We start from the raw sequence: 18,188 nt of genomic DNA, 5'->3' as shown, positions 1-18,188 counted from the left end.
CTAGCATATCCTCCTTATCAACTGCATGGTGGTACAATTGTCAGCACTGCTACTTCACAGTGCCAGGGACCCTCAATCACTGTGTGGAGTTTGCACTTTCTCCCCATCTCTGCATGAGTTTCCTCTGTGTGCTCCAGTTTCCTCCCACAGTCCAAAAATGTGCAGGTAAAGTTGATTGACCATGCTAAATTGCCCCTAGTGTCAGGGGGATTAGCAGGGTAAATGTGTGAGGTTACAGGAATAGGGCCTGGGTGGGACTGTGGTTGGTACTGACTCAATGGGTTGAATGATCTCCTTCTGTACTGTAGGGATTTTATGATTCTAGTCCTATCCAGCCAACATCTGTGTTCACTTCCCTGTATTGGCACCCAGTCAAACACAACTTAAATTTTAAAATTCTCACCCTTGTTTTCAAATCCCTGCATGGCTTTGCCTCTCTATCTCTAATCTCCTCCAGTCCCACAAGCTACCAGGATAGTAGTAGTCATGATCTAAGTAAGGGCAGATCTTTGCTCATTTCTCCAAGCTTCTCAATCTTGAGCTTTCCTCTTCATTTGCTCATAGGAGTCTCCCATTTTCAATTTCAAATTATCTGACATCATCAGTCTCTTTCCCCTTGGTCTATACTTCTCCAATCTTACTTTGGTTACTTCTTTCAACAAGTTTGTATTCCTTAGAATAAAGCCAATCCAACCTTGTCACAGTTACTTGATGATAGAGGAACATAGGAACAACAGTAGGCCATTCAGCACCCTGATGCAAGATTTTGATAAAACTACTATTTCTTAGGGTTTGTTGCTGGTTTGTAACATCAGGGGATTTTACCCTTTAACCACTTTTTAATTCGCTCAATTTGCATGTCTGTTTGCAAGATAATGGGCAGTCAAAGCAGTTGGGATACTTTACAAGTTGGTACCTGTTGTTTGTGAGAAACTGAACTTTATCAGGTCCTGGGATGGCAGGTCTGTCATTTGAGAAGAGGCTATATTAGTTATGATTATATTCACTGGAGTTTAGAAGAGGGGATCTCATAGAAACTTATAAAATTTGAACAGGGATAGACAATAGATTCAAAAATAATGTTCCCAATGGTGGGGAGAGTCCAGAATTAGAGGTCATAGTTTGAGGATAAGGGCTAAATCTTTCAGAACTGAGGTGAGGAAAAATTTCTTCACCCAAAGGGTGTTGAACGTGTGGAATTCACTACCATAGAAACTGCTGAAGCCAAAACATCTGATTTCAAGGAGAAATTGGATATAATTCTTGGAGTCAAAGGGATCAAGGAATATGGGGGGGGGGGAAGGTGATCAGGATATTGAATTCGATGATCATCATGATCAAAACGAATGGCGGAACAAGCTCGAAGGGCCAAATGGCCTACTTCGGCTTCTAATTTCTATGTTTCCGTGTTATGGTTTTGTGACTAAGTTGCCTGAGTGTGTGGATGGGAGAAATTGCTAAACAGTAGCTTGAATTTAGGATGACACTTTATCTTCAAACAAAACCATGCATTGATTTAATTAACTAATTATATTTGTAGGGCACAACATCTGTATTTGAGGAAAACTTTTCTTTCTGTTTTGACATTATTGACAAGAAGTGTTATTAACGTTTAGTATTCGTGGGATCGTGGATTAGAGCACGTTGATGTGAATGTTTATATGTACTACTGGTAAGAGGATGCGACTTTGTAACTGCTTTGTACCTAACGGAGATGTTCAAAATTGAATGTAGACTCTGGAGGAATAAAGATGGATATTTGCCTTTAGTTTACAAAACTCTAGTTACAGAGGTGGGGTGACATCAGATGACTCGCACCATCATCCAATTGAACAGGTAAATTTGGACTAATTCCAAAGAAGGGATTCAGGAATAATAAGGAGTGGACATAAAAGTTGTAAAATCAGATTCTTTGTTAGTACAGTATCACCATGGTTTCTGGGGTAGGATTCTCCTAAACACAATTCAACATCAGTTCAGGGATAGGAAAAGAGGAACATATCATCCATGCTGGCAACACTCAAGTCCTGGCAACCAGAATAAGAATCTCCGATGTTACTTCACTGTTTTTCACAAGTATGTGTAAATCTTGCTTAACAAGTTCCACTGTGTGTGTGTGTGTGTGTGTGTGTGTGTGTGTGTGTGTGTGTGTGTGTGCTGGCTAAGACACTCTGTCAAAGAGAGAGTTGATGCAGATTCGATGGGCCAAATCGTCTCCTTCTGCCCTGTGATGCTATGATCAAATACTGTCCTGTTTGTAGCAAGCAATCCCATGTATTGAGCTACAATCATTCTTTTATCTATTTAATCAACACTGATTGCCTGCAGCACTTTCAACAGCTTTTGGGACTTTGCCTTGTCGAAAGCTTTTTCATAACCCACAAAGCAGATGTGTACTTCTTACTGGTACACTCTGCTTCTTTCATTTAACACTTTCATCACTGCTGCAGCAAAGAACAAAGAACAATACAGCACAGAAACAGGCCCTTTGGCCCTCCAAGCCTGCGCCACTCATGAGTCCAACTAGATCATTCGTTTGTATCCCTCTATTCCCAGTCTGTTCATGCGGCTATCTAGATAAGTCTTAAATGATCCCAGCGTGTCCACCTCATCCACCTTGCTTGGCAGTGTATTCCAGGCCCCCACCACCCTCTGTGTAAAATATGTTCCCCTGACATCTGTGTTGAACCTTGCCCCCCTCAGCTTGAACTACTGACCCCTTGTGTTCGTCACCTCCGACCTGGGAAAAAGCTTCCCACTGTTCACCCTATCTATGCCCTTCATAATTTTATACACCTCTATTAGGTTGCCCCTCATCCTCCTCCTTTCCAGGGAGAACAACCCCAGTTTACCCAATCTCTCTTCATTGCTATGTCGCTACATACCAGGCATCATCCTGGTAAACCTTTTCTGTACTCTCTCCAAAGCCTCCACATCCTTCTGGTAGTGTGGCGACCAGAACTGGATGCAATATTCCAAATGTGGCCTAACCAACGTTCTATATAGCTGCAACATCATATGCCAACTTTTACACTCTATGCCCATCCAATAAAGGCAAGCATGCCATATGCCTTCTTTGCCACCCTCTCCATCTTTGAGCAGCACGGTAGCACAGTGGTTAGCACTGCTGCTTCGCAGCTCCAGGGTCCTGGGTTTAATTCCCGGCTCAGGTCACTGTCTGTGTGGAGTTTGCACATTCTCCTCATGTCTGCATGGGTTTCCTCTGGGTACTCCGGTTTCCTCCCACAGTCCAAAGATGTGCGGGTTAGGTTGATTGGCCATGCTAAGAAATTGCCCCTTAGTGTCCAGGAATGCATAGGTTAGAAGGATTAGTGGGTATAATATGTAGGGATATGGGGGTAGGGTCTGGGTGGGATGGTGTTCAGCGCAGACTCGATGGGCCAATGGGACTCTTTCTGCACTGTAGGGTTCTATGTTCCACCTGTGGTGCCACCTTTAAGGATCTGTGGATTTGCACGCCCAGGTCCCTCTGTGTGTCTATACCCCTGATGGTTCGGCCATTTATTGTGTAGCTCCCCCCTACATTAAATTTACCGAAATGCATCACTTCGCATTTATCTAGATTAAATTCCATCTGCCATTTCTCCGCCCAATTTTCTAGCCTATATTCTGCTGTATCCTCTGACAATGTTCATCACTCTCCACAACTCCAGCAATCTTCGTGTCGTCCACAAACTTACTGATTGCACCCGCTACATCTTCTTCCAAATCATTTATACATGATCACAAACAGCAGAGGTCCCAGTACCTCTGCTGTTTGTACTGCAGAACACCACTAGTCACTTTTTCCAACCAGAGGAAGACCCCTCCACTGCTACCCTCTGTCTTCTATGGCCAAGCCAGTTCTCCACCCATCTAGCTAGCTCACCTTTTACCCCGTGAGATTTAACCTTTTGCACCAGCACGCCATGAGACACCTTGTCAAACGCTTTACTAAAGTCCACAGCATTTCCTAAATCCAAATTGATCATAGCCAGGACACAAAATTAGGTGCTATTATGAGTGGTGAGGGCGAAGTATAGAGGCTCCAAGCGATTTAGGTAAGTTAAGTGAATGGGCAAATACATGGCATATACAGTATAATGTGGGTAAGTGTGAAATTATCCATTTTGGTAGAAAAATAGAATGCAGAGTATTAAATAAATGGTATTAGATTGAGACATGCTGATGTACAAAGGGACTTGGGTGAGCTTGTACACCAGTCATTGAAAGCAAGCATGCAAGTGCAGCAAGCAGTTAGAAAGGGAAATGGTATGTTGGCCTTCATTGCAACAGGATTTGAATACAGAAGGATGTCCAGGGATTTGCTGAGACCACACCTGTAGTGTTGTGTGCAATTCTGGTCTCCTCATTGAGGGCCAAAGGGCCTGTACTGCGCTGTAAAATTATCTAAGAAAATATATGCTTATCTAAACAGAGAGCAGCAAAGGTTCACCAGACAGATTCCTGGGTTGACAGGATTGTCATATGAAGAGAAATTCCATCAACTAGGCAGGTATTCACTGGAGTTTAGAAGAATGAGAGGGTATCTAACTGAAATGTATAAAATTCTGACATGGCTGGACAGACTGGATCTAGGCAGTCTAAAACAAGGGGTCACGGTCTAATGAAACAAGGTAGGGCATTTAGGGCTGAGATGAGGTGAAACTTGTTCACTCAAAGAACAAGAAAGCTGTGTGGGCAAAGTCACTAAGTGTACTTAAGAAAAAAAAGTTTGATTTTTAGACAGTACAGGCATCAAGGGGGTAGAGAGTAGGAGAATGGCATTGAGATAGAGGATCAGCCACTATCAGACTGAATGACGCAGAAGGCTCAGTGGGACACATGGCATATCTTTGCTCTTTTTTTTATGTTTCTATGTCGAAGTTTCTTGCAATGACTTGCTTTGGTTTCTAATCCATCAGTTATCTTTCGTATAGATGTAGGTGCAGTTAACTTATAACCATTGAGCTATCCAAGCTCATCTAATTCTGGCTTCTTGAGCATCCCTGATTTTAAATTGCATCTTCACAAATGACTGTGCCTTCTGCTGCCTCAACTCCAAGCTCTGGCATTGCCTCCATAAACTTTCCCACCTTACTTTCCTCTTTTAAGAGGCTCCCTAAAGCCTACTTTTTTCATCAAGCTTTTAGCAAAATGCCCTAAAAGGACTTTCTGTGGCTCAGTCTCTATTTTTGCTTCATAAGACTCCTGTTTTAGGCATTAAAGATGCTATACAAAAGCTAGCTATCATGATGTTGCTGGAACAGAAAGATCATTCTTCCAAGTTAGAGCGAAAGTATGTGGTGTGCAAAAAAAGGACCCTCAGCTTTGAGTCAATGATAGAAAATCATGACACGGTTGTTTTTGGAACCCTTATGCACCCAAAGGAAAATTTAACGCAGGAAACATTTCAATTCCTTCTCTCTCCCCTCCACTGTCAGCAAAGTCAAACCTAAGTTAATAAAAATCTAATTCTCGAAAGGGAAATAATCCACTTCATTTCTCTTCAGTGGTATGAAATCCAGGCCTTGCAAAGACAACAGAGAGGTTCCCTTTCCTTCTCACCACACCCACATCTGTGCCCTGCCCTTTCCCCCACAGTGATGTCCATAATCCTCTCTCTCTCTCTCACTCTATTTGAATTTAATACTGAATTTGGTCTTGACCTTCCTTCACCAAACCACACACATTTTTGATCTGACCTTTCCTTTCAAGTTGTTTATTACCACTATTCAATTACGTGTTATAATCTGCAATTCCTTATGGTTTGCCAAACTTCCAATTTAGGATATCTTCAAAATTAAAAATCATTAATCTTGTGACCATGTCTAAATATGTACATAAATGAAAGCAAATCTCCGATGCATTCTATCAGCTATGACTCACCAACACAAAAATATCAATTTACTGGTCCTCACTGTTTATATCGCCACATAATATGTCCATCCATTAGCTACATTCTCTTCAGTAGCTTTTCCTTTCTAACAAGTCCTCATTGTGGTGTCTTATGTTTTTAAAATTTATATTCTAATTTATATTTTACAATAGCCATACTCCCTTAAGCTGTACACTCAAATGTTCTCAAAAATTAATTAAATTGGCCAAATGTGATCTATCCTTCACAAATCCAGGCTGACTGCCCTTGATTAGTCCATGCCATTCGAAGTGTATATTTTATTGTCTATAGCAATTACAACTGATACAAGGCTAACTGAACTGTAACATACTCGCTTGACCCTTTCCCCATTTTTCAATCCATGATATAACATATGAAAATCTCTAATCTTTCAGCAAAACTCCAATTTTCAGAAAGAAAATCAGCTTTCTGCTCCCCACTCCCGACAGTATTTGAGACACATACCATTTAGCCTGGTGACTTCTTTACTTATTTTTAAACTATAAGTTCTTTCCAATTGTACCTCCAATAACAGATTTCTAACATCATCTTCGGGCACTATTTCCCCCCCACCTTAATAACTGAGGGGAGCTACTTATTAAGCATACCACTCCCTCATTCAAAATTAAAAGGACTTCCTTCATTTATGGGCAGCATGATGGCACAGTGATTAGCATTGCTGCCTCAGAGCACCAGGGTGTGGGTTCGATTCCAGCCTTGGTGTCTTTGTGGAGTTTGCACATTCTAAGTCACAAGTAGGCTTACATTGACACTGCTACTAAGTTACTGTGAAAAATCCCCTAGTCACCACAATCCGGTACCTGTTCAGGTACACTGAGGGAGAATTTAGTATGGCCATTGCACCTAACCTAACATAGTCCAAAGATATGCAGGTTAGGTGGATTGGTCATGCTAAATTGCCCCTTAGGGTTCGTGGCCACGTAAATGCACATGGTTATGGGAATGGGGCAGGGGTGTGGGCCGAGGTAGAATTCAGACTCAATGGGCTGAATAGCCTCCTTCTGCACTGTAGAGTTTCTATTATTTGCAAGTGGTCCTGTCCATTCACTGACTACCCTTTTGATTCATACATGCTTGTAAAAAGTCCTTGCTATTTTCTTTACCCATACTTGAGGATTTTCATCTTGGTTTCCTTCGATACCTTTTTTTGTTTTACTGCAATATTGCCACAATATGTATCAATTTTCCTTCCTGAAAAAACAAATCTTAGTCCTATTTTTGTTATTAATCTACAGAATGTTTACTTTTATGTTCTTTAATACATCACATAGATCTTGTATTATCTTTGTGGAACTGTTTATCCACTGATCAGCTACATTTTCCAGTAATTTAATAATGGGCAAGGTCATCTTTCATCCAACCAAAAATAATTGATTTCCAGCTCAACATCTTTATCGTCAATTCTTCTAATTCGGCTAAGGTATTATTTTTAAAGAATTCATCTAACCACAGTTCGCTCATTTCTCTTACTTCACGATGTAAATTATTGCATCCTTCCTTATTGAATGTGCAACATACTGATTATCAAATACATTCAAAGGACCCCTACTAAATCTGGTCAACTTTTGTCTCAGCGCAGTCTCTCTGAGAATAATGTCTCACATAGTTACAACTGTTACTGCTGTAGGATTCAATTTTTCCAGAAAGAATTGGCATATTAGACCTTTGTGATTTTCAGAAGCAGTTAATTGACAGAAGCTTTTGTTAATTACATTATGTTCTCAATTCTTCGCCTCAGAAAAATAATGCAAGAAAACGTTATAGTTTAGGTTACAAGAAAAAGAGAAAGCATCTTGATGATGAACGCAGATTCCAAATTATGCTATAAGTTTAATTTAGGGGAGTGGAAAAAATGTAAGGAAGTGACTGAAGCTCATTTTCCATATCTCCTTTCCATGTGACATCATAACATACATCTTTTATTCTTCAGAAGTTTACTAACAACTCCTTTGTCTTCATTTATAAAACACAGCTCAACAACCAATTTAATGCAATATATTTAAAAAGAAAGTAGCAGAATGTATGAACAAGTTAATTTGGATAATACAGTACTAATTTAATATGTTCATCAGTTATTATTTTTCAATCATCCAAAATTATGCAGTTGGGCCATTAGGACCATAGCGCCTCAACACAAAGTAATTACTGCACATATCACCAATACTTGTGTTGAACTGTTGTGCAATCCATTCTCATATTGGTTAAAATATAATTATCAGATCCCAGTTTTGAAGGCTGACCTAAACACAGTTACGTTCTCAGCAGAATCTTGATCTATGGTTTGAGATTTCAATTTTTGCCTTTAATTTGCATTCCAAGCTTGCTATCACTGTTCCAATCAAATTCAACACAAACTTCAAGATTCAAAGTTTCAGAGTAGAGAGGGGGCACAAAAAAGTCAGCAAACTATCAACTCCAGGTCAATATGAAGCTATCTTGCCAAAAATGCATGCATGGACATCAGGTGCAGAAAGGACTCCCTTGGCAATGATGCCCCACAGTCGAATAGCCCACCGATACTCACCGTATAGGCTCACACATGAAGAACAGACCCTTGGGTGAGGTACCGGAGGGCTGCTGGTGCCTGTGGAACCATACCCCAGCATGAGTCACCACCTTCAGGAGAGGAGAGAAGGGGAGAAAATTGGGAAAAAAAATTCTTTAGCTTTACTCTGTGTCAACAGCGGGAGTAAAGTCTCACCATGTGACAACTACACACGAATCACAGGTAGTGCAATAGCACATGTAGGCTTGCCTCAACAGAAGACTGCTTGGGAATGAGCTCAACCAGGCCACTGGGTAAACAAGGTTAGCAGCCTGTAATAAGGGATCTTTCATCTCAGTTTGATGGGGGGAAAAAACACCCACTGATTATAGAACAGTAGCAAAAATGGTCATGGAGGTCAGCTGGCCAGACTATCTCCATCCTTTTGGCTGAGGAAGGCTGTTTGGCAGCTTTATTGAGCCAAAGAAGTCAAAACATTGTGCATAATAGTCAATAACAAAAGAGTAACACTTGAATGCAAGATAACTTTAGTCAAACACATATCAAAATAAGCCATTCCAAGCCACACAATTAAGCAAATGATCAAGTTATCTTCAGTGACTTTGAAAAAGTTGTTCTGCAGATTATAGTTTGAAATCAATATCTGTCTGGAATTACACAATTCTGACATAACTTTTTTACCATCAATTGTCATAATTCACATCCAGATCAAGATTAACAGCATCACACTGACAAGAAAATCTATTTTTTAAATGATGTTGATTGAGGGATTAATATTAGCCAAGACTTCAGAGACAACTCCTTTGCTCTTCTTTGAAATAATGTCATGGATTTTTACATCCATTTGAGCAGAGAGGCTCAGTTTAATATCTCATCAAAACGATGGCACCTCTGATAATGCAGCATTCCTGCAATAATCAATTTTACTCTACATTTTTGCACTCAAGTTTCTGAATGGGACTTGAACTCGCAATTTTCTCATTCAAAGATAAGGCTGCTACTCACTGAGCCACCCCTGATATATTTATTTCAGACATTTTATTCCTTTGCTCTTTAAATAAACTGTCACCTGACCCTCCTCAGTTTCTAGCAACACTAATTTTTTGATGATTGAACTTGAATGTTCTGCATGACAAATGGTGGGAAATTGCATACAGGATGTCCAACCTTCAGTTCCATATGTTAACGAAGCCCTCAGTTGTTTTGGTGAGCTTCCACCACTCTCCCCCATACCCACTGGAAACACCAACAGCATGCAGAAAGACAGAGACCAGTTTGGGACTAATAGCTACTCAATTTCATTCTCCTTTACGTTGTGTTCATGCCATTGCCCCATTTAGTCTTTTCTCATGGCAAATTGTGAGAAATAATGATCAAAAAGTAACTGGAAAAATTCAACCCAGAAACACTTAAGTTCACATCACACTAACTAGCTATACAGCTGTCAGTGAAAACTACCTTGAAATGGTCAAAAACCACTTGCCAAAATCCAATTTGGGTGACTTCATACCAAAGTTCTATCACATCGTTTGTGCTAGCACGAAGTTATAGTTTCCCATTTGCCTACATTAGTTTGACTTTCAGAAAATCTTTCTTTTTTCCAGGTGATTCCATTTTTAGCACAGTTCATGCATTCAGCCATCAACCTGTAAAGTGCTAATAAAACAACAAAATATACTGCAACAATCAATACAAAAGCGAACAGGAGTTGACAACTACAACACAAGATTCTTTTCCTGTTCATGACTAAGTTTTCTTATTTGTCTTCTAAACAAGAACTTGCAACTTGTAATTTACATTGTGTCTTTAACACTATAAACATGGGGGAGGGAGTGGCAGTGCAGTGGCACTGCCACTCAACTTGTAATCCAGAAACTCAGGCTCATGCTCTGGGGACACGGGTTCAAATCCCACCATGGCTGCTAGTGGAATTTACATTCGGTTCATAAAATCTGGAATATACAGCTAGTCTCATTCAATAAATTAAACTGTAATTCAATTAATTGATAAATCCAGAATTTGAAGACAGGTTTAATAGCTGTGACCATGAAACTATCATTGTCGTTAAAAACCCATTTGGTTCACTAATGTCCTTTAGGGAGCGAAATCTGCCATCCTTACCCAGTCGGCACAGTAGCACAGTGATCAGCACTGCTGCTTCACAGCTCCAGGGACTTGGGTTTGATTCCTGGCTTGGGTCACTGTCTGGGTGGAGTTTGCACATTCTCCTCGTGTCTGTGTGGGTTTCCTCCCACAGTCCAAAGATGTGCAGGTTAGATTGATTGGCCATGCTAAAATTGCCTCTTAGTGTCCTGAGATGTGTAGATTAGAGGGATTAGCGGGTAAATATGTCAGGATATGGGGGTAGGGTCTGGGTGGGATTGTGGTCGGTGCAGACTCAATGGGCCAAATGGCTTTTTTCTGTAGAGTTTCTATGATTCAAACCACATGAATCCAGACAAACTGCGATGTCCCTTAACTTCTCTCCAAAATAGCCTAGTAAACGACTCAGCTGTGGCAATTAGGGTCGGGTAATAAATACTGGCCTTGTCAATGTCCCCCATATCCCATGAAAGAATATTTTTCTTAAATCCCGTAATGCTTCACAAGAACTTTATCAAACAAAAATTGGCACCAAGCCAATTAGAACAGATGAAAGAGGTATGTTTTAAGGAGCATCCTAAAGGAGGCAGGGGTGGTAACTGCGCATTTAGATTTAGAGGGGGAATTTCAGAGATTAAGCCCGAGACAGTTGAAGGCAGGGCTGCTAATAATAGAGCAATGAAAACTTGGGATGTGCAAGCGGCCAGAATTGAAGGAGTGCAGAGATCTTAGACAGTTGAATGTTAGAAAGAGAGCAAAGGAAAGGTCATGGATGAGTTTGAAAGGAAAGATAAGAATTGTAAAATCAGGGTGTTGTCAGGGAGCCAATACAGGTCAGAAAGAGAGTGACGGCTGAATGGGACGAAGAGCATGTTGGTCAAAGAAGGCGCAAGGTGGGAAACTGGCTAAAACAGCTTTGAAGTAGTTGGGCCTAGTGGTAGCAAAGGCATGGATGAGTTCTTTATCATTAGAAGACCAGTTGCATTGGTATTTTCATCACAAGCAGACCGACTAAATTAATGTAAGCCAGTTCCACGAGTAAAGATACCAGATATATTGTTCAAGAAGTTCTGATTTTTGAGCAGGCTCAAAGGCCTGCTCTGGTACCCATGTTGATATTTTTAATCTACTGAAATATTAAGTAAATTTTCTCCATCAACATCTGTGTGTTTATCAGAAAGCACCTTAATGTCAAAATTCCTTTAATTATATCGCTTGTAAATCTAAGCTGCGTTTTGTAGCTATTATATTAAGCAGCTATTACAATTGTTGAGTCAAATAAGTGTAATCAAATATGCTCAAACATTTGAAAGCGGCAATATTAGAATTTTGAAGGAGTAACATGAGAAGATTCTGTTAATTGCATTTTTTGTAACATTAGAAAAACAGCTTCATATAATTCTTACCTTGCCCTTTGGAAGAAATGCCACTGCAATCAGATGGATTAATTACCCAGTAGTAATACTTAAGTGTATGCATTAGTTGCAGCACAGTACCCACTCTACGTATAGTGCTGTAGATTGTAGCTGTGCCAATGAATTCAGCAGACAAGTAGGTATAAAGGGAAAGCTGCACCTAGAAATTAAACATAAAAGACAACTTGTCTCAGCTGCTAAACACAATTAAACGTGTGCCCAAAAATGAAATATTAACATAATTAAATCATTTATATATACATTCAATTACAGTAAAGCCTTCAAAGCTGTGCAGTTATTAACACTTCATCAAAAACTTCAATTAGTTTACCAATATTAGCATGCAATTAAAATAGCAGGCAATATCTTACACCCCACCTTGCTCTCACTCTGGCCTCTTTAAGCCTCCTGCAGTGTTCCAATGAAGTTCAATACAAGTTTGAGGACCTCATCCTACGATTAGGCATTTTACAGCCTTGGGATTCAACATCAATTTCAACAACTTCAGACCTGTTACTTCTGCCCATCTTGTCTCTGTTTTCTTTGCAGATTTTGATATTCCTCTCTTATTTTTTGCTTTTTTCATGGCTTTTGCACAGGAACAATTCATCAGTCTGTCAATCATGTCCCTCTAATCACAGCTTTTATTTCTTTATTTGTCCCATTTCTATTATCTGTGGTCTTGCAGCACCAACTCTTTGATCATTTAATCTCTCCTGCCTTTCACCCAATCACAGACCTTGTATTCTCCTTTGCACCTTCCTCCCCACCTTTGAATTGCTTAAAATCTAATACATGGTTACCTTTTCTCAGTTTTGATAAAAGTTTATTGGCCTGAAAGATTAACTCTCTTTTTCTCTAAATAGACCTGCTGAGAATTTCCATCATTTCCTGTTTTTATTTTAGATTTCCAACATTCACATTATTTTTGCATTTATATTGTGTCTTTAACAGAGTGAAACATCCCAAGGGACTTCAGAGGATCATAACCAGACACAACTTAAAACCTTACCAAAGAAGACATTTAATTCATGAAAAGCTTTGTCAAAGAGGTAGTTTTTAAAGAGCATTTTAAATGAGACAGAGAGGTGTCGTGGTTTAGGAAAGGAATTTCAGAACTTAGCTGACTTGGAGCTATAATCAAATGGATTCATCTTGGAGCATAAAGGTGGCACAGCAGTTAGCTCTGCTGCCTCATAGCACCCGCGAGCTGGGTTCAATTCCAGTGGATGACTGTCTGTGTGGAGTTTGCACATTTTTCCTTTGTATGATTTCCTCCGGGTGCTCCAGTTTCCTCACAGGGTCCAAAGATGCATAGGTTAGGTGGATTAGCCATGCTAAATTGCCTCATGACCAAAGACTTGTAGGTTAATTGGATTAGCCACGGTCAATGCACAGGGTTGCAGGGATGGGGTGGGCCTGGATAAAGTGCTGTTTCAGAGAGTTGATGCAGATTCGATGGACCAAGTGGCCTCCCCTCTGCACTATAGGGATTATGTGATTTTATGAATGCAGGAGTCAGCATGTCCCAGTGAATATTTATACAGGAAAGAGTTAACAATGGATGGTTTACATGTTAAATATTTGCTGTCCGGCACGTACTCAGACCTGAGGCCACAATTAATGAAAGCATTGACAGATGAAATAACAAGATTAACTGAAGCAGTGATATGTATGCATTGATTAATTAGAATGTGACAGCACACACTGGAATACAGAAAAAGGCCCTGGCTACAACAGACAAGAACAAAAAATTTGGAGAGGTTTGTTATACAAACTTAAGGATGATGTAGGGAGAGACAAGAGAAAATAAGTTACCACTAGAACCATATGGGAAGCAAGAACCATCTGAACTGGAATGCAGATTGCCCTGATCTGTTAATTATAATTTTTGGCACTTAATAAATTCTCCTGATAACACTACGTTAAATGTCCTCTTGTCTGAAATTTACTACCTGGTTTCTAAACCTCTTGTAGTGTGCAAACATTCACCATCAAGGTTCACACACGAAGAAAAGCACAAGTCTGATACCCCAGCAAAGAATCAGTATCCTCATAGAGTGGGGCAAAATGATTGTGCAGAAAATCAGTAAGTTAAAACAGAAAGGAGGGTGCATTCCCAGCCACATTCAAGGGTTCCTAATATTCTTTAAAAACATACCTTTGCAGGAGTATGAATCCAGATGGCAGGATTAAATAGGATGTGATCACACAACTGTTTTAACAAAGGCGCTCCATGGGTCAAACCATCCAAATATTTAGCAAAAGACAAAAACTGTTCAAGGACGGCTCGTGTTATGTGAACTCTGGATGACTATACGAAGAAGGAAGAAAAATCAGAAAATGTGGTAAGTGATTGAATTTTCTTTTAAATCATGATCTTTATCCCCCTGAATACATAATCTATACAAAGTAATTTTTAAACATCGAAAAAAAGTTTGGAAAAACTGAAATTTTCACGCCACTGTGTCATTCAGCATAACTGCATCATATGACAACAAAATCTGACAAAAATCAAACATACCTATCTCTGCAGCTGTAAATATTTAGCTATTATATAAGCATGTGAAACTACACAGTTAGCCCACTATTTCAAAAAGACTTCCTGTTCGCACACAAGATAAAAAATGAAGCTTTGCAAATAAGCTCTCTGACAAAATTAACGGAAGTTTTGAATTCTACTGAATGTCACAGCTTTCATTATAAAAAGTAAGTTATCCTTATTTAATATTATTCAATAATATCTCAAAAGCTTTTAAAATCAGTATTATGAGAAACAAGTTTATCTACATGTCATAAAATAAATCATTATTCGTTTAACTTCATCAACCAGGCTCAACCAGATATATTTCCACTGTCTAAATTAAGTTAACATAAGAAATAGGAAGAGTAGGCCATCTAGCCCTTCGAGACTGCCCCGCCATTCAATAAGATCATGGCTGATCTGAAGTGGATCAGTTCCACTTTCCCGCTTTCTCCCCATAGCCCTTAATTCCCTTCCCCACCAAAAACCTATCTACCCGTGTCTTAAATATATTTAGCGAGGTAGCCTCCACCACTTCAACGGGCAGAGAATTCCAGAGATTCACCACCCTTTGAGTGAAGAAGTTCCTCCTCAACTCCGTTCTAAACTGCTCCCCCCTTATCTTGAGGCTGTGCCCTCTAGTTCTGCTGTCCTTTCTGAGCGGGAAGAATCTCTCTACCTCTACCCTATCCATCCCCTTCATTATCTTATATGTCTCTATAAGATCCCCCCCTCATCCTTCTAAATTCCAACGAGTACAGACCCAGTCTATTCAGCCTCTCTTCATAGTGCAACCCCCTCATCTCCGGTATCAGCCTAGTGAACCTCCTCTGCACTCCCTCCAAGGCCAAAATATCCTTGTGCAAGTGCGGCGACCAAAACTGCACACAGTACTCCAGTTGCGGCCTCACCAGTGCTTTGTACAGTTGCAGCAAGACCTCCCTGCTTTTATATTCTATCCCCCTCGCTATAAAGGCCAGCATCCCATTCGCCTTCTTGATCACCTGCTGCACCTGCAGACTGGGTTTTTGCGACTCATGCACAAGGACCCCCAGGTCCCTCTGCACCATAGCATGCTGCAGCTTTTTGCCCTTTAAATAGTAATCCCTCCTACTATTATTCCTGCCAAAGTGGCTAACCTCACACTTGCTAACATTATACTCCATCTGCCAGGTCCTTGTCCACTCGCTCAGCCTATCTAGATCCCTCTGCAGACTTTCCACACCCTCTGCACAATTTGCTTTTCCACTTATCTTCGTGTCATCAGCAAATTTCGACACCCTACACTCAGCCCCCTCCTCCAGATCATCTATATAAATGGCAAATAGTTGAGGCCCCAGCACCGATCCCTGCGGCATAATATGTTGTGTATCTTGATAGACTTACCTTTTCTAAGAGGTAGCCAATTACCAAGAATCCTTTACCACCCAACATTTGTTCTTGCATGGCCACTGAACTCTTCAGCAGCTCAACCAGAAAGGCCAGAAGGGTTGCACTGCACAAAGATATATCAATATGGTTAGAAAATTCAAAAAGAACAGTTTTCCTTACCATTCTTATGGAGTTCTCCATAGGGCTTGCTACAAAGATTGATTATTTTAAGAACAAAACTACCTAAATGAATTTTAAAGCTAGAAGTTCACAACTGGAGAACTGCTAACATTTCCACTTGAAGAATATTAGTGCATACTTGATGGGCCAAATGGCCTCCTTCAGCACTGTAGCGATTCTATGGTTCTAACAATTATCTTCAGAGTGAACCTCACATTTTATGAGGCGCAGAATGGTCAAGCAGAGTTTGTGTATTTCTGTACTGTAGGTGCAGGCAAGGGATTACGTAAATTACATATGCTATTTTCACAGAACCTTTGGCAGGATGTTCAAGAGATCAAAAGATAGAAACCTATGCACAATTAACCAGGAAATGTGCAACAGAAAAAAAAAGAGGGTTGGAATGAAAACAAGCCAGCTACAACAATCATACCACAGCAACAAGCTCTCCATGTCCCAACGTATCTGGAAACAGTTCAAATTATTTTTATAACTTTGTTTTCCTAAGTCTTCTGCCATGTAAGGAATCAGAAGAACATGGGTGTAAAATGTTGTATAATAGATTCCTCAGATTTACAATGTGATGTATGAATACAGTATATAACAGTGCAAAAGTCAAATTTTTTAGATCAAATTTTTAGACAACAAATAGGCCAACTTATGAACAAGTATTTATGTTCAAGGCGTTGAATTTGTTTTGTGCCGCAATCAACGGAGCACGTGCACCCAATCTGCCAATCAGCACTATTTTGGATTGACTTCTTCCGCTCTTCAATATTCTCTCCCACTTGCTACTTCTCTGCTCAACTTCTCAGTCAAACACTTTCTTGCCCAAGTCTCCCGCTCGCCACCTCCCTTGCCTGAGGTGCTTCTCGCTCACCGTTCCTCTGCCCATCACTCCCGCTCGCTGCTTCTCTGCCCAATACCTCCACTCACCACTCCCCTGCTCAACTATCCCGCTCCCCCGACTGACGCTGCAGCTTGCCTCTCACTGCCCGAGTCTCTCATTCACTGTTTCCACGCTCATCCTTTCCACTCACCTCTCCCCTGCTCGACTCTCTCGCTCATCCCTGCCCTGCCCAATTCTTCCACTCATTGCTTCTCAGCCTGACTCTCCCCCTCACCGCTTGTCACTAGCTGCTTGAAAAAAATTTCCTGGACACACTACATTAATCTTTCTCCCTTAGTTCCTGTTACATTGTTTGAATCCCAGTTTATATTGGGATAGTTAAAGTCTCATTATTATTGCCCTCTTGTTCTTAGACAGAAATTTGCCAACATATTTGTTCTTCCACCTCCTTTCACTATTTGGGGGTCTGTTGTACACTCCCAGCAATGTGACTGTCCCTTTCTAATTTCTAAGATCAACCCATAAAGCTTTGTTTGTTTGGTGCATCATTCTTTCTCACAACTGGAATTGGTTCTTTAACCATTAGTGTTACTCCCCCTCCTTTTTTATCTCCCACTCTATCACGTCCAAAGATTTTACAACCAGGGATATTGGGCTGCCAGTGTTTTCCCTTCTTTAGCCAGGTTTCTGTTATAGCAATGACACCTTGTTGCCATGCACCTACCTGTGCCCTTAACTCACCTACCTTATTTGTAATATTCCTTACATTGAAGTTTAAACAGTTTAACCCCAACAATTTTCTTGTTGGACAATTTTTAAACTTTGCTTCTCCTGCAATTCCAAGTCTATCACTACATCTTCAACATCACCAGCTAATGCTCTATCTCCATTTTCCTTATCTGAATCTTACCTACTTCTGGGATCCCATCCCACTGCCACACAAGTTTAAATGCTCCCCAACAAAACTAACAAAAGCCTCTGTAAGGACATTGGTCCCAGCTCTGCCTTGATGCAGCCTGGCTGGTTTGAACAGGTCCCACATTTCCCAGAACCAGTCCCAGTGCCTCAAGAATCTGAATCCCTCTCAGCTACATCATCTCTCCGACCACATGTTAATTTAGTCTATCTTTTTATTCCTGCTCTTGCTAGCATGCAGAACTGAGAGTAATCCTGAGATTACTATATTTGAGGTCCTGCATTTGAGTTTATCACCAAATCTCCTGTACTCAGCCTACAGGTCCTCATCTCTTAGTTTACCCATATTGTTGGTACCAGTGTAACATGATCACTGACTGTCCACCTTCCCTCTTGAGAATGCC

The 18,188-nt window shown here is 40.4% G+C and overlaps 1 protein-coding gene across 2 annotated transcripts in view; it reads right to left on the bottom strand.

The window, feature by feature from the left end:
• The window catches only part of nbeaa (neurobeachin a), an 825,376-nt gene that overhangs the window by 600,252 nt on the left and 206,936 nt on the right, over window positions 1-18,188 (bottom strand). For both annotated transcript variants that reach the window (XM_080197464.1, XM_080197465.1), the window contains exons 11-13: window positions 15,855-15,963; window positions 14,106-14,258; window positions 11,936-12,104 (exon numbers count right to left, since the gene is read on the bottom strand). In XM_080197464.1, the coding sequence (XP_080053590.1) occupies window positions 11,936-12,104; window positions 14,106-14,258; window positions 15,855-15,963 (431 nt within the window). The remainder of the gene's footprint in view (window positions 1-11,935; window positions 12,105-14,105; window positions 14,259-15,854; window positions 15,964-18,188) is intronic.

Source organism: Carcharhinus amblyrhynchos, chromosome 10, assembly GCF_965287045.1.
Source record: "Carcharhinus amblyrhynchos chromosome 10, sCarAmb.v2.hapA, whole genome shotgun sequence".
In the NCBI taxonomy this organism is placed as follows: Eukaryota; Metazoa; Chordata; class Chondrichthyes; order Carcharhiniformes; family Carcharhinidae; genus Carcharhinus; species Carcharhinus amblyrhynchos.
This window is presented reverse-complemented; position numbering and strand designations above follow the sequence as displayed.